This window comes from Poecile atricapillus, chromosome 3 (genome assembly GCF_030490865.1).
Source record: "Poecile atricapillus isolate bPoeAtr1 chromosome 3, bPoeAtr1.hap1, whole genome shotgun sequence".
In the NCBI taxonomy this organism is placed as follows: Eukaryota; Metazoa; Chordata; class Aves; order Passeriformes; family Paridae; genus Poecile; species Poecile atricapillus.
This window is the reverse complement of record NC_081251.1, coordinates 9,818,803-9,836,540: the sequence shown is the minus strand read 5'-3', so window position 1 is coordinate 9,836,540 and position 17,738 is coordinate 9,818,803. Positions and strand designations below refer to the sequence as shown.

At 44.6% G+C, this 17,738-nt stretch overlaps 1 protein-coding gene across 1 annotated transcript in view; it reads right to left on the bottom strand.

Moving 5' to 3' along the window:
• The window catches only part of HS1BP3 (HCLS1 binding protein 3), a 55,778-nt gene that overhangs the window by 20,755 nt on the left and 17,285 nt on the right, over window positions 1-17,738 (bottom strand). Inside the window, exon 4 of the mRNA XM_058836451.1 lies at window positions 17,421-17,640. Coding sequence (XP_058692434.1) covers window positions 17,421-17,640 — 220 coding nt within the window. The remainder of the gene's footprint in view (window positions 1-17,420; window positions 17,641-17,738) is intronic.

Genomic DNA, 17,738 nt, shown 5'->3' with positions numbered 1-17,738 from the left:
TTCAGATAGATGATCTCAGGCTTCCAGCTAGCATTTCACATCCCCAGAGGATTATGACTTGACACAACATAAGCCTGTAGATCCACACAACCGACTCCCTGCAGATGCCACTCCTTGCTCCTGCTCAACCACCTGATGCTCTGCTCCTGCCCACCAGCCCCTTGAGATGGCTGCATTAAACACTGAAGATCCCTGTGCTGCAAGGGGTGCAGCAGGGAAAATGGATCAGGGAACACAGACTGTGGGTAGAAATGCTGGTAAACATCTCAGACTCTCATACCCCGGATGACATGAGATCTCAGGCTTGTGTGAGGACAAAAAGCAACAAAACATAGAGCTCCAACAGTCAAGGAGAGCTCTTTCCAGCAACTGGTCACTCACAGTGTGAGCCAGGTTTAGCTACTGGTCCCTCACCTGTGAGCTAACTTGATCCTTTGGGTGAGTTTGATGACTCACAAACCCTAAATGCATTCAAAGAACACTAAAGGTCTATGCTGTGAAGAATCTTGCACCATCTAGTAAGTTGAAGAAAATACCTGAGGTTTGGTAAAGGAAGATCTTTGGTTGAATATGGAGAGGGAACACAAATTGTATCACTGATCTGTGTCAGTAAGAGGGACAACTGGAAAAGTGCTGAAATGATGCTGATGAAAGCAGAGGAGTAACGATTACAAATAATTGCACAATGTTTTGAGCTTTCACTCCCTCATGTTACAGTGCCTATAGCAGTGCTGGAAGAAAAATGATCATTACAGGCAGAAAACACAGACCCAGGGCACTTCAGGATTTGGATCCATAAGCAGAAATGCTATAGCAGACCTTTCACATGTCACACAGCCAGGACAGAGAACAAACAGCACGGGGTCAGCGTGGCTGTAAACGTACAGTACATCAGATATGGTCAAAATGCTGATTCACAGGGCTGGAATCTTCTTGTAGCCAAGTCCCTTCATGATGCCCACCCAGCTCCAGGTCTCACTCCTGTCTCTTCATTTTCCTTTGCTCTTTGAAGGGACACTGGTACCTGCTGTACAGGGTTTGCATGGCAAGGTTTTGGTAGCGGGCTGGAGCTACAGGGGTTGCTTCTGTGAGAAATTGCTGGAAGCTTCCCCTTGTCCGACAGAGCCAGTGCCAGCCAGGGACTCCTCAGTGGCCAAGGCCAAGCCACCAGCCATGGTGGTAGTGCCTCTATGAGAGCATAGGTAAGGGGGAAAAACTACTCTGCAACTGCAGCCAGGAGAGAATGTGTGAGAAACAGTCCTGCAGATAGATACCCAGGGCAGTTAAGAAGGCAGAGATGTTCCAGGCCCCAGAGCAGAAATTCCCCTGCAGCCCCTGCTGAGGCAGCTGCGCCCCTGCAGCCCAGGGAGGTCTGTGGGGGAGCACAGATCCTCCTGCAGCCTGTGGAGGATCCCAACCCGGATCAAGGGGATGCCTGAAGGAGGCTGTGACCCTGTGGAAACCCCACACTGGAGCAGGCTCCTGTGGCCCACTGACAGAGCAGACCATGCTGGAGCAGGTTTGCTGGCAGGACTTGTGACCCCAAGGGAGAAGGATGTGAGGAGTCCTCCCCCTGAGAAGGAACAGCAGAGACAACTGGTGATGAAGTGACGCCAGCCCCCATTTCCCATACCCCTGCACTGCTGGTGGGGAAGTAGAGAAAATCAGGAGTGAAGTTAAGTCCAGGAAGAAGGAAGGCATAGGGGGAAGGTATTTTATAATTCAATTTTATTTCTCATTATCCTGCTCTGATTTTACTGGTAATAAATTCAGTTCATTTCCCCAAGTGGATCCTGTTTTGCCTGTGACAGTCACTAGTGAATGATCTCCCCCTGTCCTTAACTCAACCCACAAATCTGTCATTGTAATTTCTCTCCCATGCACAGCTGAGGAGGGCAGTGACAGAATGGCTTTTTGTCTTGGGGTACAGTACAAGATGTAGCCAAAAGTATGTATTCTATTGCCATCTGTTAAAACCAGGTGGAGCAGTGTTCTTTAGCTCTTCCATGGCCCATCCCTCAGAACTCCAGGGGGATCTTCTGTTAATGGGCCATTGAGTCTCACTGCATTACTGATAAAATTGCATCATCCCATTGTGAGATGCTCCACCCAGGGGGAGGAGCCAAGCATTCCTACCTGGATATAACCTGAGATTTAGAACACCGAAGAAGCCTTTCTTTACTGGATTCCCAGAGGAAAACAGGACCCATCAACACCACCACTGGGCCTTCAGAGGAAAACTATACCCTTCTACAGGATCCAAAACCCTGATCAACAGGGTGTCAGGTTGTATTTGGACTCTTGACAGTGGGTTTGGATTTTTTTTTTGTATTACTGCATTTTTATTTTAATTTTTGTAGTAAAGAACTATTATTCCTACTCCCATATCTTTGCCTGTGAGCCCCTTGATTTCAAGATTATAAAAATTTGGAGGTGGGGGGGTGGTTTATGTTTTTTCATTTCAAGGGAGGTTTCTGCCCTCCTTAGCAGACACCTGTCTTTTCAAACAAAGATACTTTTGAAAGATTTTGACTCTGAATTCCACAGCAGAGGTGCCATGAGCACAGGAGGCAGCACACACACACACCTACCCCGCTGAACAAGAGGGCTGGTGCAAGACTGTATCCATACTTTAAAACACTTGGTCTTTCCTTGCTCTCTGTGGCATTCTGGAATTTATGTTTATTCTGCATCTGTTTTTAAGTTCAAAGTGCTTGAAATGACATGAGGCTTGTGCTAGCATTCTGCAAAGTCATAGCCTGAACTGGTGCTAATGACGTGCTTTGGGCACAGAACAAAGTCACGTGGGGGTGTTTGAAAGAGCAAAAGCTGGTATGATAGTGCCAGAGGACTGTACATGGAGGGAAGTTTGATGTTCATATCAACTTCCAGAAAGGGTCCTTGTGAGGGGTCTTGGTTACCAGCCCCTTCCAGGAAGAAGTGATAAGCAGAGAGCAGGAAGGAGACTGCTATCCTTTGCCATGTTGTCCATTTGACTGTAGGGCTTAAGGACACCTCAGCATCTTTCATATTATCAACCAGCAGCACGCAATGGCACCATGGCAGAATCCCTCCTGTGAGCAATGGTGTTGTGCTGCCAGCAGCTGGAAAAGGACTAGCAGACCAGGGAAGTTCCTCTGTCAGAGTAAGGGATACAACAGGCTGGGTAATACGTCCAGCACCACCTCCCAAGGGCAACTAAACGAATGCATAGTGACAACAAACCACACTGTTTGGATAGCCCCAAAACACCTCACAACCTCTCAGAATTCACCCTCTCTACACCTCTGCAAGTCAGGGCATGCCAGCACTGTTCTTTCACAGATCAGGAATGAAATGTGGTCCTGAAAACCAGAAGTGAGCTATCTGTAGCCTAAACAGGATGTCTTTGAAATGAAGAATTTAAACTAATTCTCCTGAGACTTTGGTGCACAGTTCTAGACCATGCACTTCCCCTTCCTGTTCCAGCATCCTGCATTGTGTGGCACTGCCCTCGTCTCTTGGCAGCATCACTGAACAAATAAAAACAACTCCAGTGAGGTCAGGGTTTGGTATAACAGCCCCTGAGGGATGAAGTGAGGGTTAACTCTCAGGAGTCTCTTGAGAACACATTTGCTTTTTCCCATATTACAGGAACAGTTGGGGCTGTGGTTCTGTCAGTCACAGCCAAGAGAAGAAAGATGGATGATTCAAGAATAAGTTTCCAGGACAAGACCATTACACACAACAATAGCCTATGCTGGCAGACAACCCATCACACAGATGAAAAATTAGATGTCTGTTGCAAACAGGTCTAGATAATGTAGCAAGTTCTTGTTAGCCAAGCAGGCACAGGGTGGGGCTTTCCTCTGGCGAATGGCAGGGTGATTAAAAGAGGGCTCTAGGGAGCACGGGGAACAGGAGCCTGGCACAGAAGTTTGCATGGCAGTTCGCACAGGCAGGTCAAGCAGGCAGGGTTGCAGGTTTCCTCCTGCTAATGGGGTTTTTACTTTGTTGTTTGCTGTGTTTTTGTTGGTTGGTTGGTTTTGGGTTTTTTTGTTAGTAATGGTTTTTACATGATCAAAAACTGCAGTTAGTAAGTAGCCAAGTAGAACCCTCCCAAAAGGATGCGTCTGTCCAGACCCTTCCTGCACAGAGTATTTGAGCTTATCAGTGCTACCAGGGAGTGTTGCAGAAGAGGCCTGCCCACGGTGTGAACAGGTCAATGATCTCCTTTCGCTGGTGGCCAAGCTTAGGGAGGAAGTTGAAAGACTAAAGAGTATTAGGGAAAGTTAAAGGGAAACGGATTGGTGGAGTTCTGCCCTTCCATCCTTGAGGGAGACCCACCAGGAGTCAGAGTACTCCCATGCCTCCCACTGTCAGCAATAGGATGTTTGGCCAATTCTTGTGGATGAAGTGGAGTGGAAATGGGTTCCTACTTGGGGAGGTAATAAAAATTCCTCCTGACCCCCACACCTACCCAGGTGCCACTTCAGAATAGGTATGAGGCCCTGGATCTACAGAGCCAGACAGATGATGCAGAAGAAAATAATCTGCCCAGTGGGCCTCCGAATTACACTTCATCTGTAGGACAGATCACCACCTCTGACATCAAAAAGAAAAGAAGGGTGATCATAGTACGTGCCTCCCTTCTGAAGGGAACAGAGACCCCCTGTATCAACCAGACCCATCCCACAGTGAGGTCTGCTGCCTCCCTGGAACCTGGGTACAGGATATCACTGAGAGACTCCCTGGGCTGATTCAGCCCTCTGATTATTACCCACTGCTGATACTACAGGCTGGCAGTGATAAGATTGAAAAGAGGAGCATCAGGGCAATTAAAAGGGACTTCAGGGCAGAGAAAAGAGGCAGTCCAGGAAGTTTTTGGAGTCTGTGGAGGACAACTTTTTTTCACAGCTGGTGAGTGAGCCCAGCAGGGGAGGGACTATGTTAGACCTGTTGTTTGCAAATAGAAATGGGCTGGCAGGAGATGTGGTTGTTGGAGGCTTCTTGTGACATATTGATCATGAAATTATAGAGTTCTCAATATTTGGTGAAATCAGCAGGAACATCAATAAGACTTTTACACTGGACTTCCAGAGGGCAGACTTTGGCCTATTTAGGAGAGTTATTCAGAAAGTTCCTTGGGAAACAGCTCTTAACAAAAGAGTCCAGGAAAGGTGGGTGTGCTTCAAAATGGAAATCTTGAGGGCACAGGAACAGATTGTCCCTGTGTGCCAAAAGATGAGTCAACGAGGCAAATGTCCAGCCTGGATGGGCAACAAGGTTTCAAAGGAACTTAGGAATAAAAAGAGGATCTACCATCTTTGAAAGGATGGTCAGATCTCTCAGAAAGTATTTAAGGGGGTTGCTAGGGCACGAAGGAAAAAAATTAGGGAGGTCAAAGCTCAGTTTGAACTTAATTTGTCAACTTTTGTAAAGGATAATAAAAAATGTTTTTGCAAATATATTAATGGCAGAAATAAGGGTAAGACCAACTGGATGTGGGAGGGAACTTAGTAACTGCAGATGAGGAGAAGGTGGAGGTGCTTAATGCTTTCTCTGCCTCAGTCTTTAGAGGGAAGATGGCTTGTCCTCAAGACAGCTGTCCTCTTGGGTTGGTAGATGGTGTCAGGGAGCAGAATGGTCCCCCTGTTGTCCAGGAGGAGGCAGTCAGAACTGCTGAGATGCTTGGATATTCATAAATCTATGAGACCAGATGGGATCCATCCCAGGGTGATGAAGGAGCTGGCAGAGGAGCTTGTGAAGTCACTCTCCATCATTTACCAACAGTCCTGGCTTACTGGTGAGGTTCCAGATGACTGGAAGCTGGCCAATGTGACACCCATTCACAAAAAGGGTGGGAAGAAGAATCCTGGTAATTATAGGCCAGTCAGCCTGACCTCAGTACCCAAAAAGGTAATGAAGCAGTTTATACTGAGTGTCATCACACAGCACATATAGGATGGCCAGGGTATCAGACCCAGTCAGCGAGGGTTTAGGAGGGGTAGGTCATGTTTGAGCAACCTGGTCTCCTTTTATGACCAGGTGACCCAGCTGGTGGATGCAGGTTGTCTTTTTGGACTTCAGCAAAGCCTTTGACACTGTCTCCCACAGCACACTCCTGGAAAAGCTGCAGCCCAGGCTTGGACAGGAGTGCTCTGTGCTGGGTTAGGAACTGGCTGGATGGCCATGCCCAGAGAGTGGTGGTGAATGGTGCTGCATCCAGCTGGGGCCTGTGACCAGTGGTGTCCCTCAGGGGGCTGTGCTGGGGCCAGTCCTGTTCAGTATTTTGTTGGTGACATGGATGAGGGGATTGAGTCTTTCATTAGTAAATTTGCAGACAATACTAATCTGGGAGTATGTGTCAATCTACTGGAGGTTAGGAGGGCTCTGCAGAGAGACCTGGAATGACTGGATGGATGGGCAAAGTCCAGTAAGATGAAGTTTAATAAGCCCAGCTGCCAAGTCCTGCATTTTGGCCACAACAACCCCCTGCAGTGCTACAGGCTGGGGATGGTGTGGCTGGACAGTGCCCAGGCAGAAAGGGACCTGGGGGTGCTGGTGACAGCAGCTGGACATGAGCCAGCCCTGTGCCCTGGTGGCCAAGAAGGCCAACGGCCCCTGGCCTGTATCAGGAATTGTGTGGCCAGCAGGAGCAGGGAGGTCGTTCTTCCCATGCTCGGCACTGGTGAGGCCACACCTGGAGTGCCGTGTCCAGTTCTGGGCCCTCAGTTTGGGAAGGACTTTGAGACGCTTGAGCACATCCAGAGGAGGCAACGAGGCTGGTGAGGGGCTGGGAACACAAACCCTGTGAGGAACAACTGAGGGAGCTGGGGTTGTTTAGCCTGGAGAAAAGGAGACTCAGGTGACCTTATCACTCTCTACAACTTCCTGAGAGGTGTTTGTAGTCAGGTGGGGGTCGGTCTCTTTCTCCAGGCAGAAACTGACAGAATGAGAGGACACAGTCTCAAGGTGCACCAAGGGAAATATAGGTTGGATATTAGGAAAGAGTTTTTTACAGAAAGAGTGATAAAGTATGGAATGGTCTGCCCAGGGAGGTGGTGGAGTCACCATGGATGTGTCATATCAAGGATGTGTTTAAAAATAGACTGGATGTGGCACTCGGTGTCATGGTCTAGTTGAGGTGTTAGGGCTGGGTTGGACTCAATGATCTTGAAGGTCTCTTCCAACCTAGTCATTCTGTGATTCTGTAAGATGGTTTTGAGGGCATGGCACCATGTTTTGTGTTTAGTGATGCCATCAAGCATGCCTCAGATGCTATTACAGACAAAAACCAATAAAGCAAGGAAGGGAGAAGCTTAGAAGTCTTCCATTCAAGCCACTCCAATCCTTTTGTGTATCATGACAAATAAAGAGCAGTTATTACAGAAAATTGTGATTCAGAGAGCAGATCTCAGAAAATAACTGATACTAGTGAAAATCAAAATCAAGCCATGTGATACACCACAGCTCATACCCACAGGGCTAAACTCTGTTACAGCCCAAAACAGGCAGGCTGCACCTGTCCAGCTCCAGGCTAGTTCCTGAACTGTGCCACCACCCAACAGAGTGCAAGCTGAGAGGAGCCAGCAACCCATCCTTGCTGCAAAATGCCCCTAGGGGTTATGGCCATGGAGCATTCTCAGGTGCCAGGCATACACTTACTACTGCCTGAACCTCATTACAGGGCCCCAACAACTCCAGCCCTGACTCCTAAAAATGTACATTACTTAGGCTGCCCTGAGGGCAACAAAAGGCTAAAACCAGCAACTATGATGAGTGCATGGGCTGGAATAATGTTGCACAGTAACTGCCTGGTGAGGTTTTAGCATGCTCCCCATCATGAGTGTGGCCCAGGTTATTGCTTTCCCAATATGATAATATTATTGCTTTCCCAAATGATGCCTGGATAAAGTTTAGGGATCAGTACAAACTTAGGGCCCTTCCTGTTTTGGTCATGGCCAGCTTGTTCTGGGGGGCAGAAGGATTTAGCTGTTGGACAGAAGCTACTTTATTCTAGCTGGCAAAAGCAACACTACTGTTCTTGCCTGCTTTTATTTACCAGTTTAGCCACAAAGCACCTACCACAGCTGTGTATTTCACTTTCATAATAAATCTTACTGCCTCTATTTGATTTGGACATGACTGGGCATATCAGGTAATATGGAGAGCAAGGGTTTGACTCTTACCCAAAATGTACAGAGGGTAATGGAAAGTGTTTCTCTTGCTTTAACGACAATGGTCATTAACAACTATATGAATGCCACATTTCTGTGCAAAGGGAAACTTTTCCCCAGGCAGATCTATAAAATCAGTTTTATTCCTTTTACTAAAGGGATAATGGAGAAATCTAACTCTTAAGTACTGTGATACGACCCAAGAAATTCAAGTGCAAAATGAAGAGCTGCTGAGTCCCAGATGCATCTGTCCTTAGGGCCATTTCTTTTTAATTGACACTTCAGATGATTTCAGACCTGGTCAAATGCTCCAAGGGGCAGCAGTAAAAGATGTGATCCCCAGGTGTGTTAATTAGTACCAGCCTATAGTTATATAGCTAAAACATGCATTTTTGGCAAAGTTTTACAGATTCCTTTCAAAAATGGTTTTCCAAAAGCTGATTCTTTGATCCTTTGAAATGAAGACAGAAATGTCTGCAGCAGGCCCATGGGGAAAATGAAACAATGGTTTTATTAAGTCTGCTGAATTAGGAACCTGACAGCATCAGATGAAAGGGAAAACAAGTCTCCTATCTTGACTTACACTGAGCACACATTCACCCCACAGCTTCTTCAGTGAACAGTAAAGCAATAGGGCAGCTCTGAATCCATCCCTCATTAGCAGTCTGTCTCATCTATGAGCAGTTCCCTGCATCTGTTGATTAAAGATTTCCCCTGCCTTGGTGATAGGAGCAGGCTCATTGATGAGGTAATGCCTTTTTTATACTAATTAAGGACTTGAGTCATCCTTTTATTGTAAGGTCCATGAAACAAAACATGTTTAAATCTGCCCAATTACATCATGTTCCATTCTCTTCCAAAGGAGAAGTAAAAAAAAAAAAAAGACACTTTTGAGTCTGTGTAGTCATAAATTTATCCTGTAGCCTCTCTAAAGGATCTCCTACTCTTCTCTCTCAGTTAAGTGAGGACTTGCTGGATATACCTACAGAGCAGCTCACAGCAGCTCCTGCACACCTTCAGTGCTGCCTAGCTTTGCTACAAACGCCTGCACATCCTGCCAAATAGGAGGGGGAAACCAAAAGCCAAGAGTTCACTCAGAGGACTATGGGAATTACTTGAAAGCTGGTACCAGCTAGTGGCAATGGCATTTCACTCCAGTTCCCTGATATCACTTGGCTCTACAGTTCTGTATACAGAAAAGTGCATGTTAAGTTTTATTCCTTTAGTACATTGTAAACAATGAATGAGGTCTGTTAAAAATCCTGTGAAATCTTTCTTGAAAGGAGACATTCTATTTTAGCAATCTGGTCAAATTCCAAGCTGGATATTTGCATTTACATGGTGCAATTCTCTCTGCATTTCCAGTTGAATTAAGTGCTCTTCATTGATGGTATTGCAATGAAGTGTTGCATGAAGTAATTAAGTCCTTGCTGCATTTTACCCCAGGTGAAGTTACATTTGTGTTCTGCTTGGAAACACCACTGGATGATACACACAGCTGTAACACTACACAGACTAGAAAGTTATTTTTAGCCCTTTGGGCTTAGGATGATAGCATAAACACAAATTAACTATTTATAAAACCCATTAAAGTATATTCAGTGTTCTAATCAGAAAGAAAATGAAGCACATTAAAAATAATTACTTAATTTTTTTCCCAAAGGATCCTCATGTTCCAGCTGTGGATGTACTGGAATCACTCAAGCCAGTCATGACAAACTCACCACTGAACTTTAAGCCAGGCAATTGCTTAAAAAGTTGGGGAAATAATGACTGCATAATCTCATAGGACCAAAAATCCAACACTAGACAGGGAAATATGAATGCAGACAAGGACAATGATGGCACAGGGAAGGCTCTCACAAGTTTTCCTTAGGTCAGGGAAATGACTATTTCCAAAATAAAAGAAAACGCAGAGCAGTCAACTTTAGAGCTGTGATTTGTGTATCCGCTCCAAACCTCTGTGACAGCTAGTGCCCTAGTTCTGACCCCAAGGTACAGTTTTCTCTGACTGCCAGGTGCATAGCAGCAACTACCTGCACAATACACTCTCCAGAAGGAGTGCTTATGGATAGAACACATGTCAACTACAAGTCCAGCAGTACCCAAAAAACTTAGTTTTCCTGACCATAATTCCATTCAGTCCACCCATCCAAAGAAAAGCCATGAAAGAAGAGGGCCAAGTCCTTCTCACATCCAACTCCCTGTCTGGGAAGTACATCAAGAAAAGGGTCTCAGTTCTACCACTTGGAGCCACACAAGCCTTGGTAAAGTTATCTCAAGGGAACAGATTTCTCCCACTCAGAAGACATAACACAGAATAAATATGGATGATTCTGTGAGATCCAGCAGCTAAGGCTTCATTTTCCATTGTTTTCTTTCAGTCACCCTCAATGTCCCATTTGTGGGGGAACAGTAAGCTTTTCAGTAAGGAAACACATTGGAAGGGGTTCTCAGGAGATGGGATTGGTGGCAGAAAAGAAAGAAAAGCCCTCTGCATGGGAAACACCATTCACAAAGCACCTATAAAAACAAATATGCTCAGGAGAAAAACTGGAGGCACTGAATTCCTGCAAGGAGAGCATCCCTGCCAACCTGCTCTACTCCCTAGCCACTCAGAACAATCCTAAGGGGAGGCTACAAAATTGCCTCTGAAAAAGCTTGAGACCTCCAGCAGCCTTAACTTCAGTGGGTGTTTTCTACTTTTTTCTTAAATGCCCATCCATCACAAGACCAGACAATTTATGAAAAGTGAGGCAAGCTTATCCTCTAACTGGGCAGATAATACAGAATTTTTGCTCCCTTTTCTTCTTTTCTCTTTGATGGAGAACACTATACGAGACTATTATCCTTGGTTTTCAGAAAAATTTCATCTGTCAGTAGAAGACCAACGGGGTTGTTTACTGGGATGTTGTGAGTTGCCAATCTGACAGCAGCTGGATTGGAATTGCGACAAATACTTGCGTCACTTGGCAAAGTGATGGTCAAACATGCCTTGCAACCTAAGCTTGTGACTCAACAACTGACAGAAAATAAAGATTTGCCTGTTTAAATCTCTGAAGGCTTCACAGCTGTGAGCATGGATACACACACTGCTAGGAAAACAAAGCTCTTTATTCATTCATTGTTTTGATTATCTGAATTTTGTTAAAGAAAAAATAACCTGTATCTTTGCTCTTCTTTGATGTTTTGACACCTTCACTCTCTTTTAGCTGACCAGGACAAATAGAAAAGCTGTTTTTATGCTGTGTATAAATCCTACTAGATTCAGAGGGGAAGGCAAACACGTACCTGGCTGGACCAAAAGGCAGCTGTGAATGTGTGTACGGCTGAGGAGCAGGATGCCTGAGGAGTGGCAGGAATACAACCCTGCCAGCCAAGGACCAGAAGGCACAGCAGCTGAACACATATTTTGACAAGTTTGCTCCAGACCATCTGTCCAGCAGACAGCAGCTGTGCTACAACACCACTCCAGCCTGCAGAAATGTTCTTCCTTGGAGGGGAAAATCCATAAGCAAGTATGCTACCCTCACCTATTACAACTTTGGGCACTCCAATAAAACCACTTGGAACGATGCTAAATGTAGGATTCCCCTTAAGCTGATTTCTGCCTCTTCAACAGCCACTCTCAGCTGCCCAAGGTTTCTGGCAGAGGAAGCAAGATCAAATGTTGCCACTCATTTCTACCCTGAAGACAAAAGGCTGAGGCATTTTAGGCCCTTCTGTCACAAAAGGGAAGAAGAAAGGAAAGGGATCACTGGAATCAACAACTCAGGAGTCAAGCTCTAGCACGACTGCCACTAAGGGGCTGGGAAACATGAAGGTGTAGGATGCAACCCAGAAACGACTGCTGGCTTGTGTGCCAACCTACTTCCTCCTGCAGCCTGCTAGGCTCTGCCAGCTCTGGCAAGGCCAGGGCTGTCTCCTGGCTGCTCATTCCTTGCCAATCTGCTGCTCCAAGCCATCACCTACTTCATCTGCAGCCTTAAAAAGCACCAAGTGCCTTAATAATCTCCTTACCAATTAAACCCAACAACAGCAAACCTCTAGCACTGGAGGTGCTTGAGCTTGACCCCAGCAACCACCAGCTATAAAGATTTAAAAAACCTCTGGCAGAAGGCACCCAAAACATCAGCCCTCACCAGCCCCATCCCTTCCTAACTGTTGTCAGGACTTAGCTGTATCTGTGTTTAAACACAACAGATGCAAAGCTTCCACCTACCCAAGTGTCTGTATTCCTCAGGAGAGGCATGAATTTGGAAGAGGAAAAGCCACAAGGGGAAATCCTCTGAAACAACAGTAAAAGCACAGAGTCACGACAGAAACTCTCCAGGACCCACTGAAAGATAGAAAAACTCTTGCCTAGGAAATACTCACCTCTGTGCAGTTTGCCAGGAAAAGCCTATGACTGGAGAAATATATGCTGTCACTGAAAGATTTAGGGAGGTAAAGGAAAAAGGAGGAACCCTGCGTGGAGGAGAGGGTCCTATGAGGGCTGTAGAGAGCAGATGAAGACAGGAAAAAGAAAGCACAAGAAAAAGTGGGTTCTCCCAAAGTGGTGAACAAATATTACCTCAGAAGGTAATTGCAGCTGAAGAAATGCATGTGCTGAAAGGGCTGCTGCACATTTTAACCCATGAGGCAGCCACAATCCTTTTGCAGAATTGTTGCTGCTTTGTTCAGAGGAGCTGGTTCACAGTCATTTTAATCAGCTGCTGTCTGTGGTTTTTTAGAATGAACTGAATAGAACTACTAAATTCAGCTGTTGTGACTATGAAGTGGGAGGAAAGGGATGCTAAAGCTCTTGGCTTCAACGTACGAATGGTAAAACTCAGGATTTCACCCATAGAGGAAGAAGACAAAACCCAATTCAGTTACTGCAATGTGTTTTTTAACTTGCTGTAAGATGAAGACCTGGAAATGTGAACTTGACCTTGCTTGGATTAAGCAAAGAAACTCCCAAGCTGGATGGCTGAATTCTCTACAGAAAGCCAAGCCCTAGGGTAGCTTGAGGGCAGAGTGGAGCAAAGATGGCAGCAGGCAGAAAGCTCTGTGGGTAGAGGAACATGGGGCCATACTGGTTTTTGAGTAATTCCTTCACAGCCTGGGCCTGAGCACAGGAGCTCAGTTCAACAATTCAAGCTGTTAGAACAGTTAGTCCCTGGTACCCCCCTGGCATGGGACAACCTGCCTTCTCCCAAACCCTCCCAATCACAGCCCAGGAGGCAGCACAGGCCAGCAGCCACTTGCAGTGGGCATTCTGGAGACAGCAACTCGCTGAGGGAACAGGAGAATGTCATGGTCCAGGCATGGCCAGACAGCTCAGCCAGCCCTGGCCAAGGGGCCCTGGCACGGCCGAGCTGGCTGAGCACTGCTGCTGCTCCAGAACCCTGCTGCACACAGCTCCCCTCACTCCATGCCAACAGCCCCTCAAACCACTGGCAAACCACACCTTTTTCCATTGCAGAATTTTCAGCAGTACCATCAAGTTCAGGTGGAATAGCTCATCCAGTTTATGTTTCTCTTCCACCCCTTGTCCTTCAGAGGATTAGCCTCTTTCAGATCCATTGCTCTTGTTTCTTTCATTCCTAAAGACATGCCAGTTGGAGAACTCCCTGCAACTGAGACTAGCCACACAATACTATTTTGCAATTTATGAGGAAAACCCTTTAAAACATTGTTAAAAGATATTGTATCTTTAAAATCTCAGATACCAAAGCACCACTGTAGCCCAATAAGGATTTAAAAATATGTATCTGCAAATGTTGAGCTCTATGGATTTAAAGAAGAGTGATAAAGTGTGGTGCCAAAGGTAAGTCAATATAGCTAATATTGTCCCTACAATGGGGAGTTAAATATGTATCTGATTTCATACTTATATGGGAATTAAAACATTTAAACAAAGAAATATTATAATGATTGTGATGATTGTGGCTTAAGAGAAAAAAATGAAAAAAAACAAAACAAACACAAGAGATGCTAACTTAAAAAAAAAAGCTATGAGAGCCTTACACTGACTTACAAGTCACTGTACACTTAAAGTGCTGAGAAAAGTGAAATGGAGCTAAAAGTGTGCCACTGCTACAAAAGTGAGTATACTATAATTCATACCCTCATGCACAGCTGCTATCAGAGGATCATCTTACTCTGTACTAGGAGTGATTTTTCTTACAGGACTTGTATATTCCATCCAAAGCTGAAAAAAATTCTACAAATGTCCAGGAAAACTTGCAGAGTAATCTGTGACAATACACAGGAATACCAATACACCAAACTATCAAGAAAGGCAGAGGATGAAGACAATAAAACAAACCTTGATTCCCACAAATATAAGTTAATTTTGAGCACCTTTTTTTCTAGGAAGAACCAGGCTTCTGGGGTAAAAAAAATAAAAAGGAGGAGGAGTGTTAAAAGATGAAAACTTAATCAGAAATATGTATTTTTTTTGACATGTTCCTGATTTGGACAGCAAAACCCCAAGTCCTTCTGTTGCTAAGAATCCCAGAATCACCCTGCTAACACAGAGAGAAAGCTTTGAGGCATAAGAACCGTACAACAGGGAGTTTGGAGATTATCATTAACAGCCACAAAAGATGAAGAGCTGAACTGGCAAGTGAGTTTGTCCACCTGACATCAAAGAGCAACTCAGACACAGCCCTGAAAATGAGGCAGAGAATCAGCACCACTGGGAGGTCTCTTCCAGGCAAAAGGAGCCAGGCCATTATGAGCTCCCACCTGCATGATCACCAGCAGTACAAAACCAGAAAAAAAAGGCCCTAGTTTAGCATTTTACGCCTAAGGCCAGATATTTGACTAGATATTGGGTGGTTCAGCAGCACAGCAGCAGTGCTGGGCCAAATCCAATTCACAGCCATCTGGCCCAGGAGGAGAAGTTGTTACCAAATGAAGCGTGCTGACAGCATATGGAGGCCTGTGCTACTGGAGCAGTTTCATCCTCATCCAGAAAGCAAAAAACTTGTAAGATTATGCCAAACACATGATTCAATTTAGGTTGGAGCTCTGCTGCTCAAAGCACTCTGGCCACCACTACTGCGTGAAATGGACTGGCTTGTTTCAGTGCTGACTCTACAGCTTTCCAAGGGCTTTTCAGAGAAGAAAGGAGCATGATTTTTTTTTTCCCTTTTTTAACCTGAATTTACTAGGCACTAGGGGACAATTTACTACTAAACACATTTATCAATCTGCTTTACCTCTACCTCCTGTTTATTCATTCCCATACAAAAGTAATTTCAAGCACATGTGAAGCACTGAAGCTGTAGGGCTTCAGCTCCCTCTTCAAAGCATGCAAGCACCAAACATTTTAACAGGCATAGAAGACACCCTAAAATGTCCCCCGAGCACCGCCCATCCACTGACCACTAAGCTCCTGCCTTTGGAGACCACTTTCCTCCTGCCTCTCATCTAGACACATCTTACTAGATGGCACACAGCTGTGACACTGTGCTGGTGTCCCATCTGATCTCCATGGATGTGAGCTGAAAATAACTTCCATGGAAGCAGGATGAGTTACAGGAGAACAGAGACAATGAAAAATCCAACTCAGAATTCTTGTTTCCACTTTCATGTTTCCCCACAACACTGTACATGTGACAGTCACAAAAACAATAATAAATAGATATGGAGATCTCTTTTATAGATAGCCAGCCACTGCTTTAGAGTGAAAAACTTCTGACTGCATAACATGTCATGCTGCAGCTCTGTCCCAGTGACGACCATACTTCTTATATAAATGAAGTTATTTTGATTCAGTAAGAATTCTGTACTTGGAAGGAATGGAAGCAATAAACTAAATGAGGATAAAATACCAGATCTTGTCATCCTTCAGTGCATTAGAAGACCAAAATAATCAAGATTTTCAAATGCTATGTCAAGCTGTGCAGAGGAGAAAAGCAAATCTCTTGCTTGTCTTGGCACAGCAAGCTCTTTACAGCTTCTATTTGTTGTAAGTTGGAAAATATAACATTGCATTTGCTAACCCAATAGGTCATTTTCCTATCCAAAAAAGGACAGCTGCTTTTGTAGACATATAAACTAAAGACTGTTTTGTGGGAAGTATTGCTTTATCTGACTTCTCATTGTAAATAATTATTTAAATTTTTAAACTCTTGTTAAACAAAAGAATAATTTTGATGCCGAGTAATTTAGCACATTGTGTCAAAAGAGTAATAGTTAATGTTTTCTGGTGATCTTTTTCTGGTGAAACTTTTCTGATTTAAAGGATTAAATACTTCAAGTAAAAAGGACAGTATCTGGGCACCCATGATTACATATGATTATAATAGCAGGAGGAAAATCAAATAGTGCTTCCAGTATTAATCATCTTATTTGACCAAACTTAGTGTAGGAGACTCCAGCTTAGAGACTAGATTGAATGATCCCCTGGAAATTATTTAATGCCATTGGGAAACACCAAGAGAAGGGTCTGGCTTGTTACTCTCAGTTACTCCCTATTGCTATGAAGAAACATTTTGAAAGCACAGTCTAGACCCAAGACAACATTCAGTAGTGGCTGGTGACTCTGGGTAGCTGAAATCATCCAGCTGGGTTGATCAGTGCTTACTGAAGATCAAAAACAGCTACACCTCCTTTACTTGGACATCTAAAGGCTGAGACACCCTAAAAAGTAGTTGATATTCATGATCCCAGCCACAGAAAAACTAAATTTGCTTCCAGACTTCAGTAGTTAGAAATTGGTTTGGAATTCAGTGAGAAATTCCGTCTTGAAGTGAAGAAAGTAACTGTCAGAAAATTACTGGACAGGTAAATAAACCCAGATACTAATATCAGGAAGCTCTGATCCAGTTTCTCAAGCTGTTACTGCTTATGTCTTAGTTGCATTTAGTATGTGACACCTTCAACAAAGGAAAAAGGAAAGAAAAGCCACAAGTGAGCTCAAAAGCAGTTCCAGACACTGCAATCAGAGTGTCCTGTGTACTCCAGAAGGCACATCCACTGGATGCTGGAGGGTTGATGCTTTGTGGTAGAGCCCTGCAGTGTCCAGTACTTTCTGTAGCTGAGACTGTTAGCAAGGCATTCATGATGTCCCTGTCACTTCGATGTCCTGAGGAATGCACTGAAAAGGCACCACAAAGTCTCTTCCCTCTGTCAAAGCACCTCATTCATGAACTGCAGAGGCCCCTCCTCCTCTGTGAAATTTAGCAATGTGGGACTGTGACATACAACAGCCTTATTCAAAAAGGCTAAAATCTAAATACCTAATTTACAGGTTTTTAGCCATACCTGATTATACCAAGAGGGTCTAAAATTTCCTCTTCTTCCTCATCTCCCTCTTCTTTTCTCTCCCCTTTTTTGATATTTTCCACTGATAAAAGCTGTGAGATTAAGTCAGGTGTCTTCTCCTCTTTGAAAAAATCCAATGCATCATTTTCTTCATCTTCTTTCTCCCTGTCATCAGGCACGTTTTTACCCTTGAAGTCAACAGCACTGGAAGACTTTGTTCCTGCAAAACACAGTAATGGAGAAAAAAATGAGTATACGAGATAACAACTACAGGTTTTTTATACCTTGCACTTGTTCCTGACAGTTTTGTTTGAGGAA